The sequence below is a fragment of the Urocampus carinirostris genome, chromosome 20 (genome assembly GCF_059441175.1).
Source record: "Urocampus carinirostris isolate Australia breed hairy pipefish chromosome 20, RoL_Ucar_1.0, whole genome shotgun sequence".
In the NCBI taxonomy this organism is placed as follows: Eukaryota; Metazoa; Chordata; class Actinopteri; order Syngnathiformes; family Syngnathidae; genus Urocampus; species Urocampus carinirostris.
The window spans coordinates 8938739-8956328 of record NC_142368.1 but is presented as its reverse complement, the minus strand read 5'-3'; the positions used below and the strand labels follow the sequence as shown (position 1 = coordinate 8956328).

Genomic DNA, 17590 nt, shown 5'->3' with positions numbered 1-17590 from the left:
CTGATCTTGCCTGCGCCTTCTGCTGACCACCACAAAGGTAAGAAATCCTATTCATAATTCTTTTCTTTATCCTTTTTTTTAATTTTTACACGTTCATATTAGCGTAATCTTTCGTACGGAAGATTACGATAACGCGAACGTACGATTAGCCTGGGTTAGCTTTATGTTTACGTTGAACATTCAGGTAAACATTCAGGGTGTTGGAACGGAGCCCAACATTGAGGGTGTTGGAACTGAGCCCCCTTTCCAGCGCTAGCTACTTGTGGTGCTAAATGACTTGTAAACGACCTGATTTTTTTATTTTTACACGTTCATGTTAGCGTAATCTTTCATACGGAAGATTACGATAACGCGGACGTACGATTAGCCTGGGTTAGCTTTAAGTTTACGTTAAACATTCAAGGTAAACGTTCAGGGTGTTGGAACGGATTAAAACCATTTACATTATTTTTAATGGGAAACATGATTTCGGTGATCGAACAAATCAGTTTTCGAACAGGGTTCTGGAACGGATTATGGTCGAGAACCGAGATTCCGCTGTAGTAGAAAATAACTCTCAAGAACAAATAGGAAAAAAAAAACTGGTTCTTTCTCCGTGTCTTTTTAACTTCTTTTGCTCTTTTCTCTTTCTCTCTTCCTACCCTTTGCGCTTTCTTTTCTCTTTTCTCTTCTTCTGTCTTTCTATTTCTCTTTGGATTTATTTCTTCCGCTCCCTTTCTTTCCCCCTCTCTCACGACTTATCTTTATCTCTTGTGTTTCTCACGCTCTCTCCCTCTCTCTCTTTCTTTGTCTTATTTCTTTATCTCTCTTTTTCTTTCTCTTTAATCGACTAGTCCGGCCCCCGACAGAATGTTTTTTCTATCCCACAGAACACATTAAAAAAATCCTTTATTCTTTGTTTTTTTTTCATTATTTGCTTCTCGTTTTATGTATTTGTTCAATGTTCTGATGCTCTTTTATGATTTTTTTGAAAAAAATCATACTGTACTTTTGCGGGGCTTGAAACGGATTAGCCGATTAACATTAAAAACGCGTCCCTATATACAAAGTTTTCAGGTTACTATGCTACTCCCTGAACGAATTGAATTCTTAAGTAGAGGTACCACTGTGCTGAGATACCACTGTCTGAAGTTCGCCTCTTTAAACTAATTTGTCAATTGATAATTTAACAAAATAATGCATTGACCCCCTCAAAACGCTACAAACTAAATCCAAACTTGAAATCGGTCGGGCCTACCTGTCCGAGGCGGGTGCTAGGTCGCTTGGGGAACTGCTCATCACGTTAGAGATGATGGTAACCACGGTGGAGGCTAAACTGGTGTTGATGTTAGCCACGCCCACAAGTTGCTGCACCTTGCTCACAACTTTGGACACCTGAGCATAGAAAGTCACAGCGAGATGGGTTAGGAGGCGGGGCTTGCAGGGGCGAAGCTTGCAGGGGCGGAGAATGCAGGGAAACAAATATAAAAGCTCACCTCTTCCCGGGAGAGCTGGTTGTCGGTTATGGCGGCGAGCTGCACGGCCACCTCGGCCGCATTCTCTGCAGCCAACGATCGATCGGAATTGTGAGAAGGGGCGGGGTGTCTGCGAGGGGGCGGGGCTTACCTGCCGAGACCCGGATGGCGTCGATGTCTGTGCAGTTGCTGAAGTCGGCGGGCGACCAGAAGGACGAAAAGTTGTGAAGGTCGATCAAGCTGCGAAAAGAGAGAGGGATGACCGATCCTGCCATAAGTAGGAGGAATAAGATGTGGCATATTAAGTAAATGCACATATTAATAAAACACGTAGGACCTAAATATATGTGAAGTAGGCTTAAACGTATTTGCTCAAGGTGTGTATTTTTAATCAGTTGATGTCCCTTTTGGCCATTTCTTAGTCTTTGTTTAAAGGTGTCGGTACTTTTCCATGGGGCTGGTCTTTTCTCTCTGTTTAAACATACCAGTACCTTTCCTGTCTTGTGGTTTCAATAAAACACAGAGGCAGACAGGGGGTGACGGTGTGTGAGTGTGACTGGTGAGCCGAGAGCGAGCAAATTGTCCGCTCCTCACTGAGACAGCTGCTTAAAAACTTTACAAGTCTTTGCCTAATGTTTTTTCTACCGTTAGCCAATTTATAGTTCTCCCACACGTCAGTGGTCAACTTTTTAGACCCCACAATATATGACATAAAATACAAGTTATTAATTATTTCATGCATTGGACCCTTTATTTATTTTGTTGCGTACTTTATCATGTGTTTTGAGTGTCTTTTGTCATTTATTTTGTCATGTATTTGTTGTGTATATTGTCATGTATTTGTTCACGTATTGTTTCATTTATTTTGTCCTTTCTTGTGTTATTTTTTAAAATGTTTTTAATTCATTTTGTTATGTATTTTTTGGTATATTTTGTTGTGTATTTTCTCGTGTATTGTGTCATGTATTTTGACGTTTCTTGTGTCATTTTTCAATTTCCATATTTGTTGTAGTTTGTTGTGTATTTTCTCGTTTACAGTGCAATTTATGTGGTCCTTTATTTCGAAGTGTAGTTTGCCGTGTATTTTGTCATGTATTTTGTATTTACATGTAGTTTCTCGTGTATTTTGTATTCACATGTATTTTGTATTCACATGTATTTTATCGTGTATTTTGTTGTGTATTTTGTCACATATTGTTTCATGTATTTTGACGTTTTTTGCGCCATTTTTCAATTTGTGTATTTTGTCGTTTACAGTGCAATTTATGTTGTCCTTTATTTCGAAGTGTAGTTTGTCGTGTATTTTGTATTCACATGTAGTTTTTCGTAGTTTTCCAAAAACATGCATTTCAGGTGAATATGAGCGAGTGAGTTGTCCGTCCCCGTGTGCCCTGCGATTGGCTGGCAACCAGTTCAGGGTGTCCCCTGCCCACTGCCCGATGATTGCTGGGATGGGCTCCAGCACCCCCGCGACCCTACTGAGGATAAGCGGTGTAGCTAATGAGAGATAATGAGGGATGTATTTTGTCGTGTATTTTGGTTTGTAATTTGTCATTTTTCAATTTCCATAGTTGTTGTAGTTTAGAAATTTCGACCTACCAGCTTCGGGTGGCGCTCCGCTCCTTGTTGGGGAAGCACGGCAGGAAATGAGCCACACTGGGTCGGCTTTCGGGCCAGCGGTAGTGAACCGAGGGTTCTTCCGGACAGTTCTCTGCCAGAAACGAGAGTGAACGTTAGTTCTTAAGTACAAAGACAAAATAAAGAATGAAAAATGGATAAAATATAAAGGCACGGGTTGACCAATGTTTCCTGGAAGTGTCCACGGGTTTGTGACATCATGTTTCATTTTGTGGAGTAAAATAAAATCTTTTCTTTTTCCTTTGCCTCTTTACCCAAAAATTTTGAACCCAATGTGGCCCACGACTCAAAATATTTGCCCACCTGTGTATTAAAATGCCATGTTTGCTAAAGATACGTACAGACGCTCCCCTACTTACGACCATTTGACAGTAGATATGAAAAAAAAATTCTGGATGTTGAAAAATATCCGGACATTGCTGTTAGATTTTGTATTGTGTGCACCTTTTTCCAAGTACAGGACAGCACTGTAGTGCTTCTTTCCGCCACTATCAGGGTGTGGCGCTGAGAGATCACCCAGCATCCACCCTGAAGAAGAAATCTGCTTCGTATTCCTAGTTCGTGTGTAAACATACTATACTGTATCTCCAGTGCGCTAAGAACTTTGACATTTGTATTTTTTAATATCTCATGCATCCACTCAATTTGGTTGAAGTGTAAAGAAGATGCGAGCAGTTTCTTTAGAAATGAAAGTGGAATAAGAAAGCTTGATGCGGTTGAGAAAATGGTTGGATCGCTTTTTTTCAGCCACAGAGGAGGAAGTCGCCTAACTCTTGAAGCTCATCTTCCAAAAGTAAGTTAAACTTAGCTTTATTTATCTTTATAGAGCATATTATTTAATGGAATGTTTATTTTTTTGTACAAAACAATACAGGTTACGTACACAAGCCTTACACATACTTATATAAATCTTAAACATAGAAAATATAGCACTGAAGCAACTTACGAACAAATTCAACTTACAAACGATCATCCGGAATCTCGTTCGTAAGTAGGGCAGCGTCTGTATGCGTTGGTGGCTAATAACTTTCTAAATTCTGAGCATTGTGCGTTTGTTGATTTACCCAACGGGCTCACACGAACGGAGTCGGCCTGGACCAGAAGACCGGCCCCAACGTTGGGGTCCCCGTTCGAGATTCTGTCCCGGACTTCTTCTGTGACGTCAGTGATGTCATCGGTGATGTCCTTGTGGCGCAGCAGGGCTCGACAGAGGAAGCTGAACAAAACCAACGACTCGATGTCAACACAATAAATCATCCACACCACTTTTTTTTTTAGAATGACAGAAAAAAAGACTGACCTTGAGTGACTTTCAGGTTGCACGCTGCAAAGAACAAATGTCATCGTTAGGTGGCATGTACCGAGAGGATATTTTTTGAGTGTCTACTAACTTGGGACTCACCTGAGCGAGTCCACAGAGGCGGCGTGTGTCCAGTTGTGGAAAGTCTCGTTTAGCTGATGTTGCAAAAACACATGCTAACGTTAGCCTGGGATTAGCATTAGCCTCCAGAAGGACTAAACCAGCTAATAAATAGGACATCTCAAAATCAAAATAAAATCCTTAGCTCAATTCTCATTAGAGGTAAGATCGGGCCCAAAAAAAGCACCCGAGCCCGACGCAGGCCCGAGGGGTATTAAACCCGACCCGGACCGAGCCCGACTTATTAACTGGATTTGCTGGCCCGGCCCGAGGGGGCCCGAAATTACATATTTTATTTATAAGGAGGGGTGATTTATGATAACAAATTAAACTCTGCCTTTTGTTACAACATCTAGGCCTAAGTTAAATAAAACTGTATAAACATTTACATCTTTTATATTTCTGTGTCTGCACTGCAGATGTTACATTAAGCGACAATCTGTCATTGACGGTTTTTTTTTTTTGAGGTAGCGAAAACATTTAAGGGCGTCCGTCATTTTGACGACTTGATCATTGGGCCATAATCCACAGCAGCAGTAGTAGTACGTCCTTAAGATTTTAGCGCGGCACTATCATTGAGGGGGTGTTGACGTGTTGTGCCCTTTTCCGACTCCTATGCAAATCCCCCCCCCCCCTGATCGTATTCTATATAAAACGCTTATTAAAACAATAAAGCGAGCTAATTATAATAATTGGGAGATCCTAGTCTATATAACGCGTTTATTTAAACAATAAAGCGTGATTTTATTCTGCAAATTGCGTTTTTTAACGCGGATGAAAATGTCACCAACGTCAATGTACGCTTCCGACAAAAGCGATCGTATTCTATATAAAACGCTTATTAAAACTCTTACCAGAGTGCGTTTTCCTCGTCAGTTCTCCTCTCTTGAGTTTATCCTTAACTTCTTGTTGGTCCGACTCCATATCGGGGATACCAGGCCAAAATCACGCGAATTTGCGGAGGGGAAGATTATTAAGAGGACAGCATTCACGTCACGTCACGTGCACAGAGCATGCTCTGGCTCCGTTAAAAGCAATTACAGCTCCTTCTCCGTTTTATCCAAATTATTTATTTTATAACAAGTATTCCTTGGTCTAGTATCCATACATAGTTTAAGTATATATTTTTAATGAACATATATTTATAATTATTAATTAATAAAAAAAAAAAAATAAAAAAAAAAAAAAAAAAGCAGGACCGAACCCGACCCGACCCGACCGTATGACTGACATTTCAGGCCCGACCCGGCCCGAAATTGCCTCGGGTTCGGGTTCGGGCTCGGGCCATGAATCTTAGCTCTAATTCTCATTGACCTAACGCAACAACCTAACCTACCAGGCATTCATTTATGTGGACTGATTAGGGAAAAAACACTGGACCGTGTGTACAGTAAGATCAAACATCTAGTTGGATCCGCCCATCTCTGTCTGTCCCTCACCCCCTAATACACCTCCCCTCCGGAGGAAAACAAAGCCAGCAACAAGGACAGTACAAACATCTTCTTTGTTCCTTTATCTCTTTGTTTTCCTTATCCTCACTGTAAAATGTGGACCTGGAGTGCCACGTCCAATTTCGTTGTCACAATATATTCAACCCATGTTGTAACAATGACAATAAAGGTATATTCTATTCTATTAAATCCATTAGCTTATATTGAGCATTAGCCCCCAGAGTGATAACATATCAAGGAAATATACAATTGAAAAAAAATGTTAAATCGTATTTTCTCATTTCACTTCAATATTTTAGGATTTTCTTTTTCAAAATCGCTGAATTTTCACATTATGAATATCATTAACACAAGTAATATGAGTGTCTGCAGATGCACAGTGAGGCACACAGTTCTCTTGCTTCATGACAGAGGGCGATAGTGAGACCAAGCATTCTGATTCAGCACACTTCAGCTCCAAACAATAAAACTAGTAATAGTATTAGCAAGCTAACAGCAAGTTATTTTCTCATCACCGATGTACTTTTTTAAAAAGCATGTAATGGACGACGATTACCTATAGATTGATGCTTTTATTTAAAAGGAGCAACATTACTGAGGGTTGTAGATTCAGAGTGAGGCACACAATTCTCTCGCCTCATGGCAGGGGGCGATAGTGAGACTTCATAGACTTCATTTAGAATTTAAAACAAGACAACAAAATGTCTTTTTCTATGCTACAGATTATATTTTACTTTCTTGCTCTGCCAATCAAATAGTGAATACCGTAAATTCCGGACTATAGAGCGCACCTGATTATAAGACGCACCCACCACATTTTAAGAGGATAACTGCTTTTGTACTTACACAAGCCGCACCTGTATATAAGCCGCATGCGCCCACGTTAAAACATGTAACACAATTACAAAAGTAACCCAAACCCGGCTTTAAGTCCCGCGATTGTGACTGAATATTAAGTACACAGTCCAAAAACAACAGCCGGCAAAATGAACGGAAAATGATACCAGTACTTAAGGTTTGATGCAGACCTGCAGAGTCTAGGTCCCGTTGAAAATAATCCAAGGAAAAAAAGTCTATATTTCCAAAGGTAAGGGTGGGAAAAATATATATCCACTATCGTCCGCTGCGTCCAAAAACACGTCTCACCTTTACTCCACTTCCCATCAGCCCCCGTTGTTTTCGCCCCTTCTTTTTGATTCGCCCGTGGAAAACATATCAGAATAAGTCTCTAAAATAAATACATTACAAAAATATACAGTTGCAAATACATATTACACATGGTTACACATATTTACAAAGAAAGACGGTACACCGAGAGAGTTTTCAAAGCTTTAATAATAATAATATAACCTTCATCCCAAAACGTGACTGTGACAGGTAGCAACACGCTACTAGCAACACGCTCGCACAACAGTAAAAGGGTCTGTTAAAAAAATAGACTGTACTTTTAAAAATCACGGTAAACCGTCCTCATCTTCCTCCTTATAACTGACACCATCAAAGTCATCTTCATCAGTATCGGAAAGAAACTTTGTCATATAGACGTCGTCCCATGCTCCCTTATTCCAAAACATATTCCAAAACACGCTAGCAACACGCTTGCAAAGTAAAGTTTACGTGCAATAGCTCTATTTCCTTCTTTATCGGATTGCTCGATTGCTTTTAGCTTGAAAGCTGCGTCATGTGCCTTTCTTTTTGCAATTTGCATGGTGAGGATATTTCTACGCTAGTTTAATTTGTGCACAAGCTAAGAAGTTGCAGTCTTCCTCTGCGCATAAATTCCACCGGTCTAAATCTTACCTTTTGTACTCGAGCGCCGCTGGCGGCCGTTAGAAAAATTACATAAATTGGCCGCATCACTGAACAAGCCGCAGGGTTGAACGTTCGGGAAAAAAGTAGCGGCTTATAGTCCAGAATTTACGGTAAATATCGGCTGATCAGACACGGCATCAACTTAGAAAACTGTATCATCCTTAATGCAAACTTACCCAAAATGCGACGGCTTCTTCCACATCAGCTTGATTCAGTGTAGAACTCCCATCATGCACCACCAAAGCCAACCTGTAAAACAAGGCCTCTGCACACGCAGCAACCCAACACATAGTAAATTACATTTCAAACGATTTCCCCTTTGTTCCCACCACTGATTGTGTTATTGAAAAAGAGTTGCTGCTGCTGGTATGCTTAGTTTTGGCCACCAGATGTCATTCCAGCGTCATTCTAAACTAGTCACGCAAGCAATCAGGAAAGAGATGAAGAAAAGCACAACCAGTAAATCAAAGAATGTACTGTAAAATCCGGACTATAGAGCGCACCTGATTATAAGCCGCACCCACCACTTTTTAAGTGATTTTCCACTTTTGTACTTACACAAGCCGCACCTGTGTATAAGCCGCGCGCGCCTGCATCAAAACTTGTGACACGATCACAAGTTTAATCCAGACCAGGCTGTAGGTTCCACGATTGTGATATTGTAGTGATTTGTTGTTCTATATTCTTAATCAATTATCCATTATCCTTCAAATCATAATACACTACAGAGCCAATAAGCCGAGACACTTGCTCCCAGCCAAGGGGCTAAGTCAAGGTCCTAGCCTCCTACCGATACAATCCAAAAGTCAATAGTACACAATCCTAGAACCACGGTCGGCATCATAAATGGAAAAATGATACCAGTAATTAACGAATGATGCAGACTTGTAAAGTCCGGGTCCCGTTGATAGTAATCCAAGGAAACAAAATGTATATTTCCAAAGTTACGGGTGGGAAAAATATATATCCACTATTGTCCGCTGCGACAACAGACAGATCTACCGGTAACTCAGCTTTACCTCACTTCCCATCAGCCCGCGTTTGCTCCGCCCCTTCTTTTTGATTCGCCCGTAGAACACATAACAGAATAAATCTCTAAAATAAATACATTACAAAAATATACAGTTGCAAATACATATTATACATGGTTACACATATTTACGAAGAAAGACGGTACACCGAGAGAGTTTTCGAAGCTTTAATAATAATAATATAACTTTCATCCCAAACCGTGCCTTTGAAAGGTACCAACACGCGTAGGATCACGCTCGCAAGGCATCAAACGTGTCTGTCTAAATAAAGCATCCCGTAATTGTGAAATTCACGGTAGATCGTCCTCAACTTCCACCTCATAACTATCGCCATCAAGGGCGTCTTCCTCATTATAAATAAACTTAGAGGTTGCAGTCTTTCTTGGCGCACATATTCTACTGGTCTTAATCTTACCTTATATACTCCAGCGCTGCTGGTGGCCGTTAGAAAAATTACATAAATTGGCTGCTTCACTGAATAAGCCGCAGGGTTGAACATTTGGGGAAAAAAGTAGCGGCTTATAGTCCGGAATTTACGGTAGTTACAAATAATCATCAGCTACTTCAACCAGAAAACCTCTCATGATTGACAGCTGCCTCATCAACCAAGAAGCACCAATCAAAAACGGGGAATTAATGAATACAATCGGGATGATATTTAATCATGATTATGATTAGAATTGGACAGGTTGACCTACTGTCCCTCGTCCAATCACGGCCGTCCTTGCACGGACACGCTCCCCACAGTCCTGCGGCTATATTGTTTATGGGATGGCGCTCAAGGATGGTGGAGGGCTGATAGGAAGTGGCGTCATTTGAAAAGGGTGTGGCCGATGTGAGGGTGGGAATACTTGGGGTCCCTGAGGGTGGGTCAAATATAGGGGGAGGAGTCAAGTCAAAGAGAGGCAGGGACAGAAGATGAAAAGTGGGAGTCCTATGGGACGGAGGCGGGCTCAAGTGAAGAAGGGGAGGATCCGGTTGAGAAGGGGGCGGTGCTAGATGACCAAAAGGAGGAGTCAAAAGAGGGCCGAGAAAGGGGTGGGGCTCAAAAGTTTGCTTGGAGTAGGCGGAGCCAAAGCGGAACGTTGTCGTCTGTGGCCCCGCCTCTTGCTTGTTACCGTTCGTCGCGGGAAGAGGGTCAGAAAAAACAGGAAGTGCCGAGGAGTCTCTTGATGAAGTGGATGCGACTGGCTCAGCCTCCACTAAAAACTCCTCCCCCGATTCTTCCCGCAGAGGATCCATCAGCAACAGGGCAAAAGCTCTTTTGAGTCCAAAAATTGGAAAAGTTCCCAGCTTATCAGTTTTTGGAGTGGGTGCAGGAGGGTCGGGAGTGGGTGTGGTTAAGGAACCAGAAAACTGCGTTGAATCGGCCAATGAGAGGATAGAAAGCTTTTGTTTATCAGTTTTTGGAGTGGGTGTAGGATCAGGGTCGGGAGTGGCCGTGGTCAACGAACCAGAAAACTGCGTTGAATCGGCCAATGAGAGGATAGAAAGCTTCTGTTTATCAGTTTTTGGAGTGGGTGTAGGATCAGGGTCGGGAGAGGCTGTGGTTAAGGAACCAGAAAACAGCGTTGAATCGGCCAATGAGAGGATAGAAAGCTTCTGTTTATCAGTTTTTGGAGTGGGTGTAGGATCAGGGTCGGGAGTGGCTATGGTTAAGGAACCAGAAAACTGCGTTGAATCGGCCAATGAGAGGATAGAAAGCTTCTGTTTATCAGTTTTTGGAGTGGGTGTAGGATCAGGGTCGGGAGTGGCTGTGGTTAAGGAACCAGAAAACAGCGTTGAATCGGCCAATGAGAGGATAGAAAGCTTCTGTTTATCAGTTTTTGGAGTGGGTGTAGGATCAGGGTCGGGAGTGGCTATGGTTAAGGAACCAGAAAACTGCGTTGAATCGGCCAATGAGAGGATGGAAAGCTTCTGTTTATCAGTTTTTGGAGTGGGTGTAGGATCAGGGACGGGAGTGGCTATGGTTAAGGAACCAGAAAACTGCGTTAAATCGGCCAATGAGAGGATAGAAAGCTTCTGTTTATCAGTTTTTGGGGTAGGTGTAGGATCAGGGTCGGGAGAGGCCATGGTTAAGAAACCAGAAAACTGCGTTGAATCGGCCAATGAGAGGATAGAAAGCTTCTGTTTATCAGTTTTTGGGGTAGGTGTAGGATCAGGGTCGGGAGAGGCCATGGTCAAGGAACCAGAAAACTGCGTTGAATCGGCCAATGAGAGGATAGAAAGCTTCTGTTTATCACTTTTTGGGGTAGGTGTAGGATCAGGGTCGGGAGTGGCCGTGGTTAAGGAACCAGAAAACAGCGTTGAATCAGCCAATGAGAGGATAGAAAGCTTCTGTTTATCAGTTTTTGGAGTGGGGGTAGGATCAGGGTCGGGAGAGGCCGTGGTTAAGGAACCAGAAAACAGCGTTGAATCGGCCAATGAGAGCACAGAAAGCGTCTGTAGAGTGATGGTTTTGGGAAGAGATGGCGACGAATTGAGAAGAGCTGAAGCATCCTTAGAAACTGGTTGGTGGGCGAGGGTCAAAAAGGACTTGCTAGTTGATGCTGCACCCCCCTTGCGTTTTCTTCTGCTTTTTGTCCCAGTGACTGAGCTCACCGATGACACAAAAGGCTCAGGGACCTCCGTGGTTGGCCCCCTGGAAGGAGCTCCCGTTATTGGTGGGCGACGCCCCACATTTGGGCGTTTCCTGAGAGGGGTGGAGATAAAAGCCAGGAAGGGTCGACGCCCACCCGAAAATCGGAGGGGAAAGTCAAGCAGTCCAGGGGGTGCTAGTGGCTCCAGGACTTGAGTGGTGGGCACCAAAGATGTGGTTTTATATTTTGAGGGAGAGGGCACGTGGACTGAAGGGTCTGCTATTGGTGATCGGGTAGAAAAGACCCTAAAACTCGTCTTTAAGGTAGATTTTGGGGCAAAAGGTGACTGGAGCGGTAAAGGGGTGAGGCGTACCGATTCCATGGTATACTTCCGGAATCTGTGGGATTTGGGGCCTTGGGGTGCCGGGTCAGCAAGTTTGAGACTTCCCCTATGGTAGCTCGTCTTTGTGGATATCACGTCCCGCTGCAAAAACACTGCCACCAGGAAGTAAACAAAAGCTTTTCGAGATGAAAACAAAAAACAGGCCACAGTGGCGATAGCTTTGATCAAGATTGGTCACTAAGATTTAGCGTAGAGTTGATACTACAGAAAATCAGAGTATACTTTACACATACGCGGCAGCAAAGCGCAACTTCTTCCAGATAAAGCTCACTTTAAATAGCTGCCTTAGCACCAAACAGCCACCAGATGGCACCAAGTGCACAGAGGCAACCCGTCCATATGTAAGGTTAATGCTAAAAAGCAGAGCGCAGCATTAGCATGTTAGCATAAAGTAGAAAGAGAAACGAGAGTTGAAAGTCAGAAAGTCCACCTAAAAAGTCAGAAACCAACCTCTAATAACTGTTGATGGTAGCCCAGCAGACTACAAGGGGGAAAAAACCCTTCCTTTTGAAAAAATAAGTACAGCGGAACCTCGGTTTTCGAACGCCTCTCAGTTCGAACAAATCGGAGTCCGACCAAAAATTTGGAGAAATTCTTGCTTCGCTGTTTGGTCAAAAAATCGGAGTTTGAACGCCGGTAATGCGTGAGTGCGTACGCTAGGGTGCGATGCTGAGCAGCGTACGGGTGTTTTAGCCCCTAATTATGCCTCCGAAGAAAGTCAGTGCAAGCAGCAAAGTTGCTACGGGTGAAAAATGAAAAGTAGTGCGTACAACTATTGTATTAAAGAAAGAAATAATAGCTCCACCGTCCACCTGCGCCTTCTGCTGACCACCACAAAGGTAAGAAATCCTATTCATAATTCTTTTCTTTATCCCTTTTTATAATTTTTACACGTTCGTGTTAGCGTAATCTTTCGTACGGAAGATTACGATAACGCCAACGTACGATTAGCCTGGGTTAGCTTCATGTTTACGTTAAACATTCAGGGTGTTGGAACAGAGCCCAACATTCAGGGTGTTGGAACGGAGCCCCCTTCCCAATGAACCGCTCACCACTTGTTGTAGAGACCCGGGTGCTAAATGACTTGTAAACGACCTGATTTTTTTATTCTTACACGTTCATGTTAGCGTAATCTTTCGTACGGAAGATTACGATAACGCGAACGTACGATTAGCCTAGGTTAGCTTCATGTTTACGTTAAACATTCAAGGTAAACATTCAGGGTGTTGGAACGGATTAAAACGATTTACATTATTTTTAATGGGAAAAATGATTTCGGTGATCGAACAAATCGGTTTTCGAACAGGGTTCTGGAACGGATTATGGTCGAAAACCGAGGATCCGCTGTATATCTAAAGTATACCTTGTTAAGATGACTAAAGTACCGTTTAAAAGTTTGAGGTCATTCAGACGATTTGGTATTTTCAATGAAAAAATACAGCACAATTTACAACAACTTAGAGCGAATCAAGCTAGCCCTTGCTAGGGTAACCAGCAGTCTTACCAAGCCTTGGTGGGTTAGTGAGGTTGTTGTCAGTGACGGGTGCCAGTGGGTGACGTAAATATTTGAATAAAACAAAAAAAAACAATAAACAAGGTCATAACAAGACTAAAGCCTAATCCCGTCACTTCCTCTTTCGCCTACCCACTTCGTCTTGTTTATCTTTCTCCTCCTATTACCACTTCTTGGGTGAGGGCGAGGGAATGATGCCTCCCTAGGAAATCGTAAGAGACTTCCTGCTTACCCTCACACTTTCAAGCTGCATTTGATGTGATATTCACTTTATTCACTTAAAAAAAGAAGTACTATACTTGGTTAGGACGCCAAACTAGTGTTCAATTTGCAAAAGTATGCTGCCTGACAAGTACTGCGCTTTACTTTTGTTTATTCTTCCTCGTCTTTCCTGCAACCACCTCTTCGTGACGTGCGTATCCTTCGATACCACTGTAGTAATTTACGTTCCATAACCCATCATGTTCACATAGAATTTGTTCATCCACTACCACGATTGCTTCCAGCTAGTGGGTAATGTAGTGGAGGTGTGGCTAGGGAAAAACTAGGGCACTCAAATGAAATGATCTGCATTTCTATAGCGCTTTTCAAGTCAAGACTTCCCAAAGCGCTTTACAGTGTGCTTCACATTTCCCAATAGCGGCCGTGCAGCCATGTAAGGCGCTAACTTGCATATTGGGGGTATTAGGGGTTCAGTGTCTTACCCAAGGACACTTCGACATGTAACACAGAGGAGCCGGGATTCGAACTGCGATCACTTGATCCCAAGACGAGCACGCTACCTCCTGAGCCACTGCCGCCCCTATAAAAGGGTCTTCCAACTTACTCTGTGCCACAGGTGTCAAACAGGCGGCCCGCGGGCCAGATCAGGCCCACCGATTGTTTAAATCTGGCCCACAAGACAACAGTGAGAGAAGCACAAGTGACAAATGAGCTGTAGTTTTAAATATTTCCACGGGATGTCACCCAAGCCAGTTAACACTCGCAAAACAACTTTGGTAGTATTTCTCGATTTCTCTCTCACTTTCTTCTTTTTTATTTTTTTTTCTATTTCTCTCTTACTCTCCAACTCTTTCTCTTTCTATTTCCTCTCCGTAACTTACGCTGTAATTGTCTTTCTTTCTATTTTTCTCTTTCTTTCTCAGTCTCTCTTTCTCCCCCCTTTTTTGATCTCTCTCTCACCTCACTTTGTCTCTTTTTCCCCTGCTCACTCTTTTACTTTCTTTCTCTGTTGTTTTGCTTCTCTTGTTCTTTTTATCTTTCTCTTCTTCTTTCTCTCTTCATTTCTTTCTCTTTTCTTTATTTCTGTTTATTTCTCCACTCATATCTCAATTCTGCTCTTTTTCTCTCACCGTTACTCTGTCTCCCTTGTTCTCCCTATTTGTTTATCACTTTCTCTTTCCTTGCCCCTCTTTCTCTCTCATTTTCTCCCTCTCTCTTTTTCTAAACTTGTCCTTTGAGATTTTTTATAGCATTTGTGGCCCCTAGCTAAAACCAGTTTGACATCCCTGCTCTATGCTATGCAGAGGATTCGGACTCCTTACCCTCTGAGCAAGCACTTTGCTGTGTACTGTATTTTCCGCACTATAAGGCGCACCTAAAAGTCTTAATTTTTTTCAAAAACTGACCATGCGCCTTATAATACAGTGCGCCTAATATATGGATCAATATTAAGTCGCAAAGTCTTGCAACTAAAGCAAGCAGCCGCCGACTAGATTTTCCCCCGAACGCGAAGTCGTCCGCCGTGTATGCTGGGATTTATATACCGGCGTTTCATTGGCTAACCAATGTGTCAATCATCATTTGAATCGATCACTATTGGCTAAAGTTATTCGGAGGTAAAGGGGACGGATCCTTTTTATCATTTACAGGCTTGCATAGGCTAAAGGAACAAAACAAAGCCTGCAATTGGCCGAAAAAGATGAATGTGAATAGCATGCTCGGTAGAACTACGGCAAAGAGTAAACAGTATTTCACTATTCTGTACTGTATTTGTAAATATTTTACTCTCCTGGATTTACTACACTCACGGATATAAGAGGACCATGGTTGCACATTATTATTGAACGCAACGACTTCGGTGAGCTACTCCGGCTATATATTTTCCCAGTACCTTGTTTCAGAGTGATATCGATGTTTCTGTGATGGGTCTTTTTTTAAATTAAACTCAATTCCAAGTGTTTATTGTCATATGCACAGTAAAGTTGCGAGCGAAAAAGAAAATAGAAACTAAGGAATGGTTGGCATTTCTTGAATCCCAAGACTTTAACATTCCGAATGATATTTGGAACGATGCATCAAGAGTGACATCGTACGGACACCGCATCCGCACGTGTCTACGACACGTATTTGCTTCTTTGCAAGCTTTCGGAATGTTAAGGGGGTAATACGTTGGACTGAACTATCTGACTGTTTTGTCGACGTTCCCATTGTAGCGCCTTATCATCCGGTGCGCCTTATGTATGGAAGATATAGGACCAAAAGCTATTTTTTGGGGGTGCGCCCTATAACCCGGTGCACCATATAGTCCTTAACAGTACGTTATGGTGGTTCTAATGTCACTATTCTTCCATTTTTAGGATGAAAACGTGGGTTTAGAGTTAAGATTTGAAATAGACTTTGGTTGGGGTAAGGGCAGGGTTAAGTAATCAGTTTGATGGTCAAAGTTAGGGTAAGGGCCTCGAAAATGCAACGTGTTAATGGAATGTCTCAACTAGGATAGTAGTACGAATCCATGTGTTTGTGTGTGTATTGTGTTTGTGTACTCGAATTTGTAGTTTCCAGGATTTTAACCATCATTGTGGTGATTAGTAGTCCTTAATAGGACATTTTGGTAGTCCTAAAGGCTAGGTTCACATTGCAGAGCTAAATGCTCAAATCGGATTCTTTTGGCAAAATCCGATGTTTTTGAGAGTTTGTTGACATTTCCAACTACCGTAAATTCCGGACTATAAGCCGCTACTTTTTTCCCTAACTTTCAACCCTGCGGCTTATTCAGTGACACGGCCAATTTGTGTCATTTTTCTAACGGTCGCTAGCGGCGCTCGAGTGTTGCTACCATTAACTGCCCTGTCAAAGCTATATTATTATTATTAAAGCTTTGAAAACTCTCTCGGTGTACCGTCTTTCTTTGTAAATATGTGTAACCCATGTATAATATGTATTTGCAACTGTACATTTTTGTAATGTATTTGTTTGTATTTATTTTAGACACTTATTCTGATATGTTTTGCACGGATGAACGAAAAATGAGGGGCGGAACAAACGCGGGGTGCCGGATTTAAGTGGGGACCGCTAAAGGTGAGGGACAGACAAGGAAAGAAGAGGGGGTAAAAAGTTGGTTAAAGATAAAAGGAGTTGCGTGAGTAAATGTATTCATCTGATATATTTTTCCCCACCCTTACCTTTGGAAATATACACTTTTTTCCTTGGATTACTTTCAACGGGACCCGGACTCTGCAGGTCTGCATCAAACCTTAAGTATCGGTATCATTTTCCGTTCATTTTTGGACTGTGTACTTTAATGAAGGACATTTAGTTTCAATCGCGGGACTTGAAGTCGGGTTTGGGTTAATTTTGTGTTTGTGTTACATGTTTAAATGTGGGCGCGTGCGGCTTATATACAGGTGCGGCTTGTGTATGTACAAAATCGGTTTTCCTCTTAAAATGTGGTGGGTGCATCTCATAATCAGGTGTGCTCTATAGTCCGGAATTTACGGTAAATGCAACAAGTGTCCCGCATGCACAGAAGAGGGCACGTGACGCCACACACAGTTTCCTCATTGTTTGTGGAAGTATTCATGGATGCTAACAGCGTAGCGTATCTAGCAATTTGAAAGTTATTAGGCTACCGTAGGCTGAACGGAGTTGTACCCGCTAATATTAATGAAATCCAAAACCTCACTTTCCCTACATTGAATGCTTTCTGTGATTTCGTCTTCCATGGTTGTTGAGTTCTACGCCTTTCAATGACGTGCAGGTCGTGTGAATGCACGTCAAACCAAAGTCACATTCCAAAAGATCAGATATGTATCGGATTTGGGACCACAAGTGAATGTGGCCTAGGTCTGGTGTGGGAAAAAAAAGGATTAGTGCCGTTCAGACGGACTTTAACAGATCGGATACAGGTCGCGAAAAAAAAATCAGATTTCCCCACAGTGTGAACTTAGGCAATGTGGCTAGACCACTTTTTTCGGGTTAAAACGTGGTTTTACAGTAAGATTTAAGTGAGACCTTGGTTGGGTTTGGGGTAATAGTGATGCGATTAGTTTTGATGGTTAAGGTTAGGG

General features: G+C 42.3%; 1 protein-coding gene across 3 annotated transcripts in view; it reads right to left on the bottom strand.

The window, feature by feature from the left end:
- Positions 1–17590, bottom strand: part of adgrg6 (adhesion G protein-coupled receptor G6) — a 77456-nt gene that overhangs the window by 16947 nt on the left and 42919 nt on the right. For 2 of the 3 annotated variants that reach the window (XM_088325721.1, XM_088325722.1), the window contains 7 exons: positions 7952–8040; positions 4495–4547; positions 4157–4416; positions 3054–3165; positions 1606–1694; positions 1476–1540; positions 1238–1374 (listed from right to left, as the gene is read on the bottom strand). In XM_088325721.1, coding sequence (XP_088181847.1) covers positions 1238–1374; positions 1476–1540; positions 1606–1694; positions 3054–3165; positions 4157–4416; positions 4495–4547; positions 7952–8040 — 805 coding nt within the window. The remainder of the gene's footprint in view (positions 1–1237; positions 1375–1475; positions 1541–1605; positions 1695–3053; positions 3166–4156; positions 4417–4494; positions 4548–7951; positions 8041–17590) is intronic. The other variant, XM_088325723.1, reaches the window with a different exon arrangement.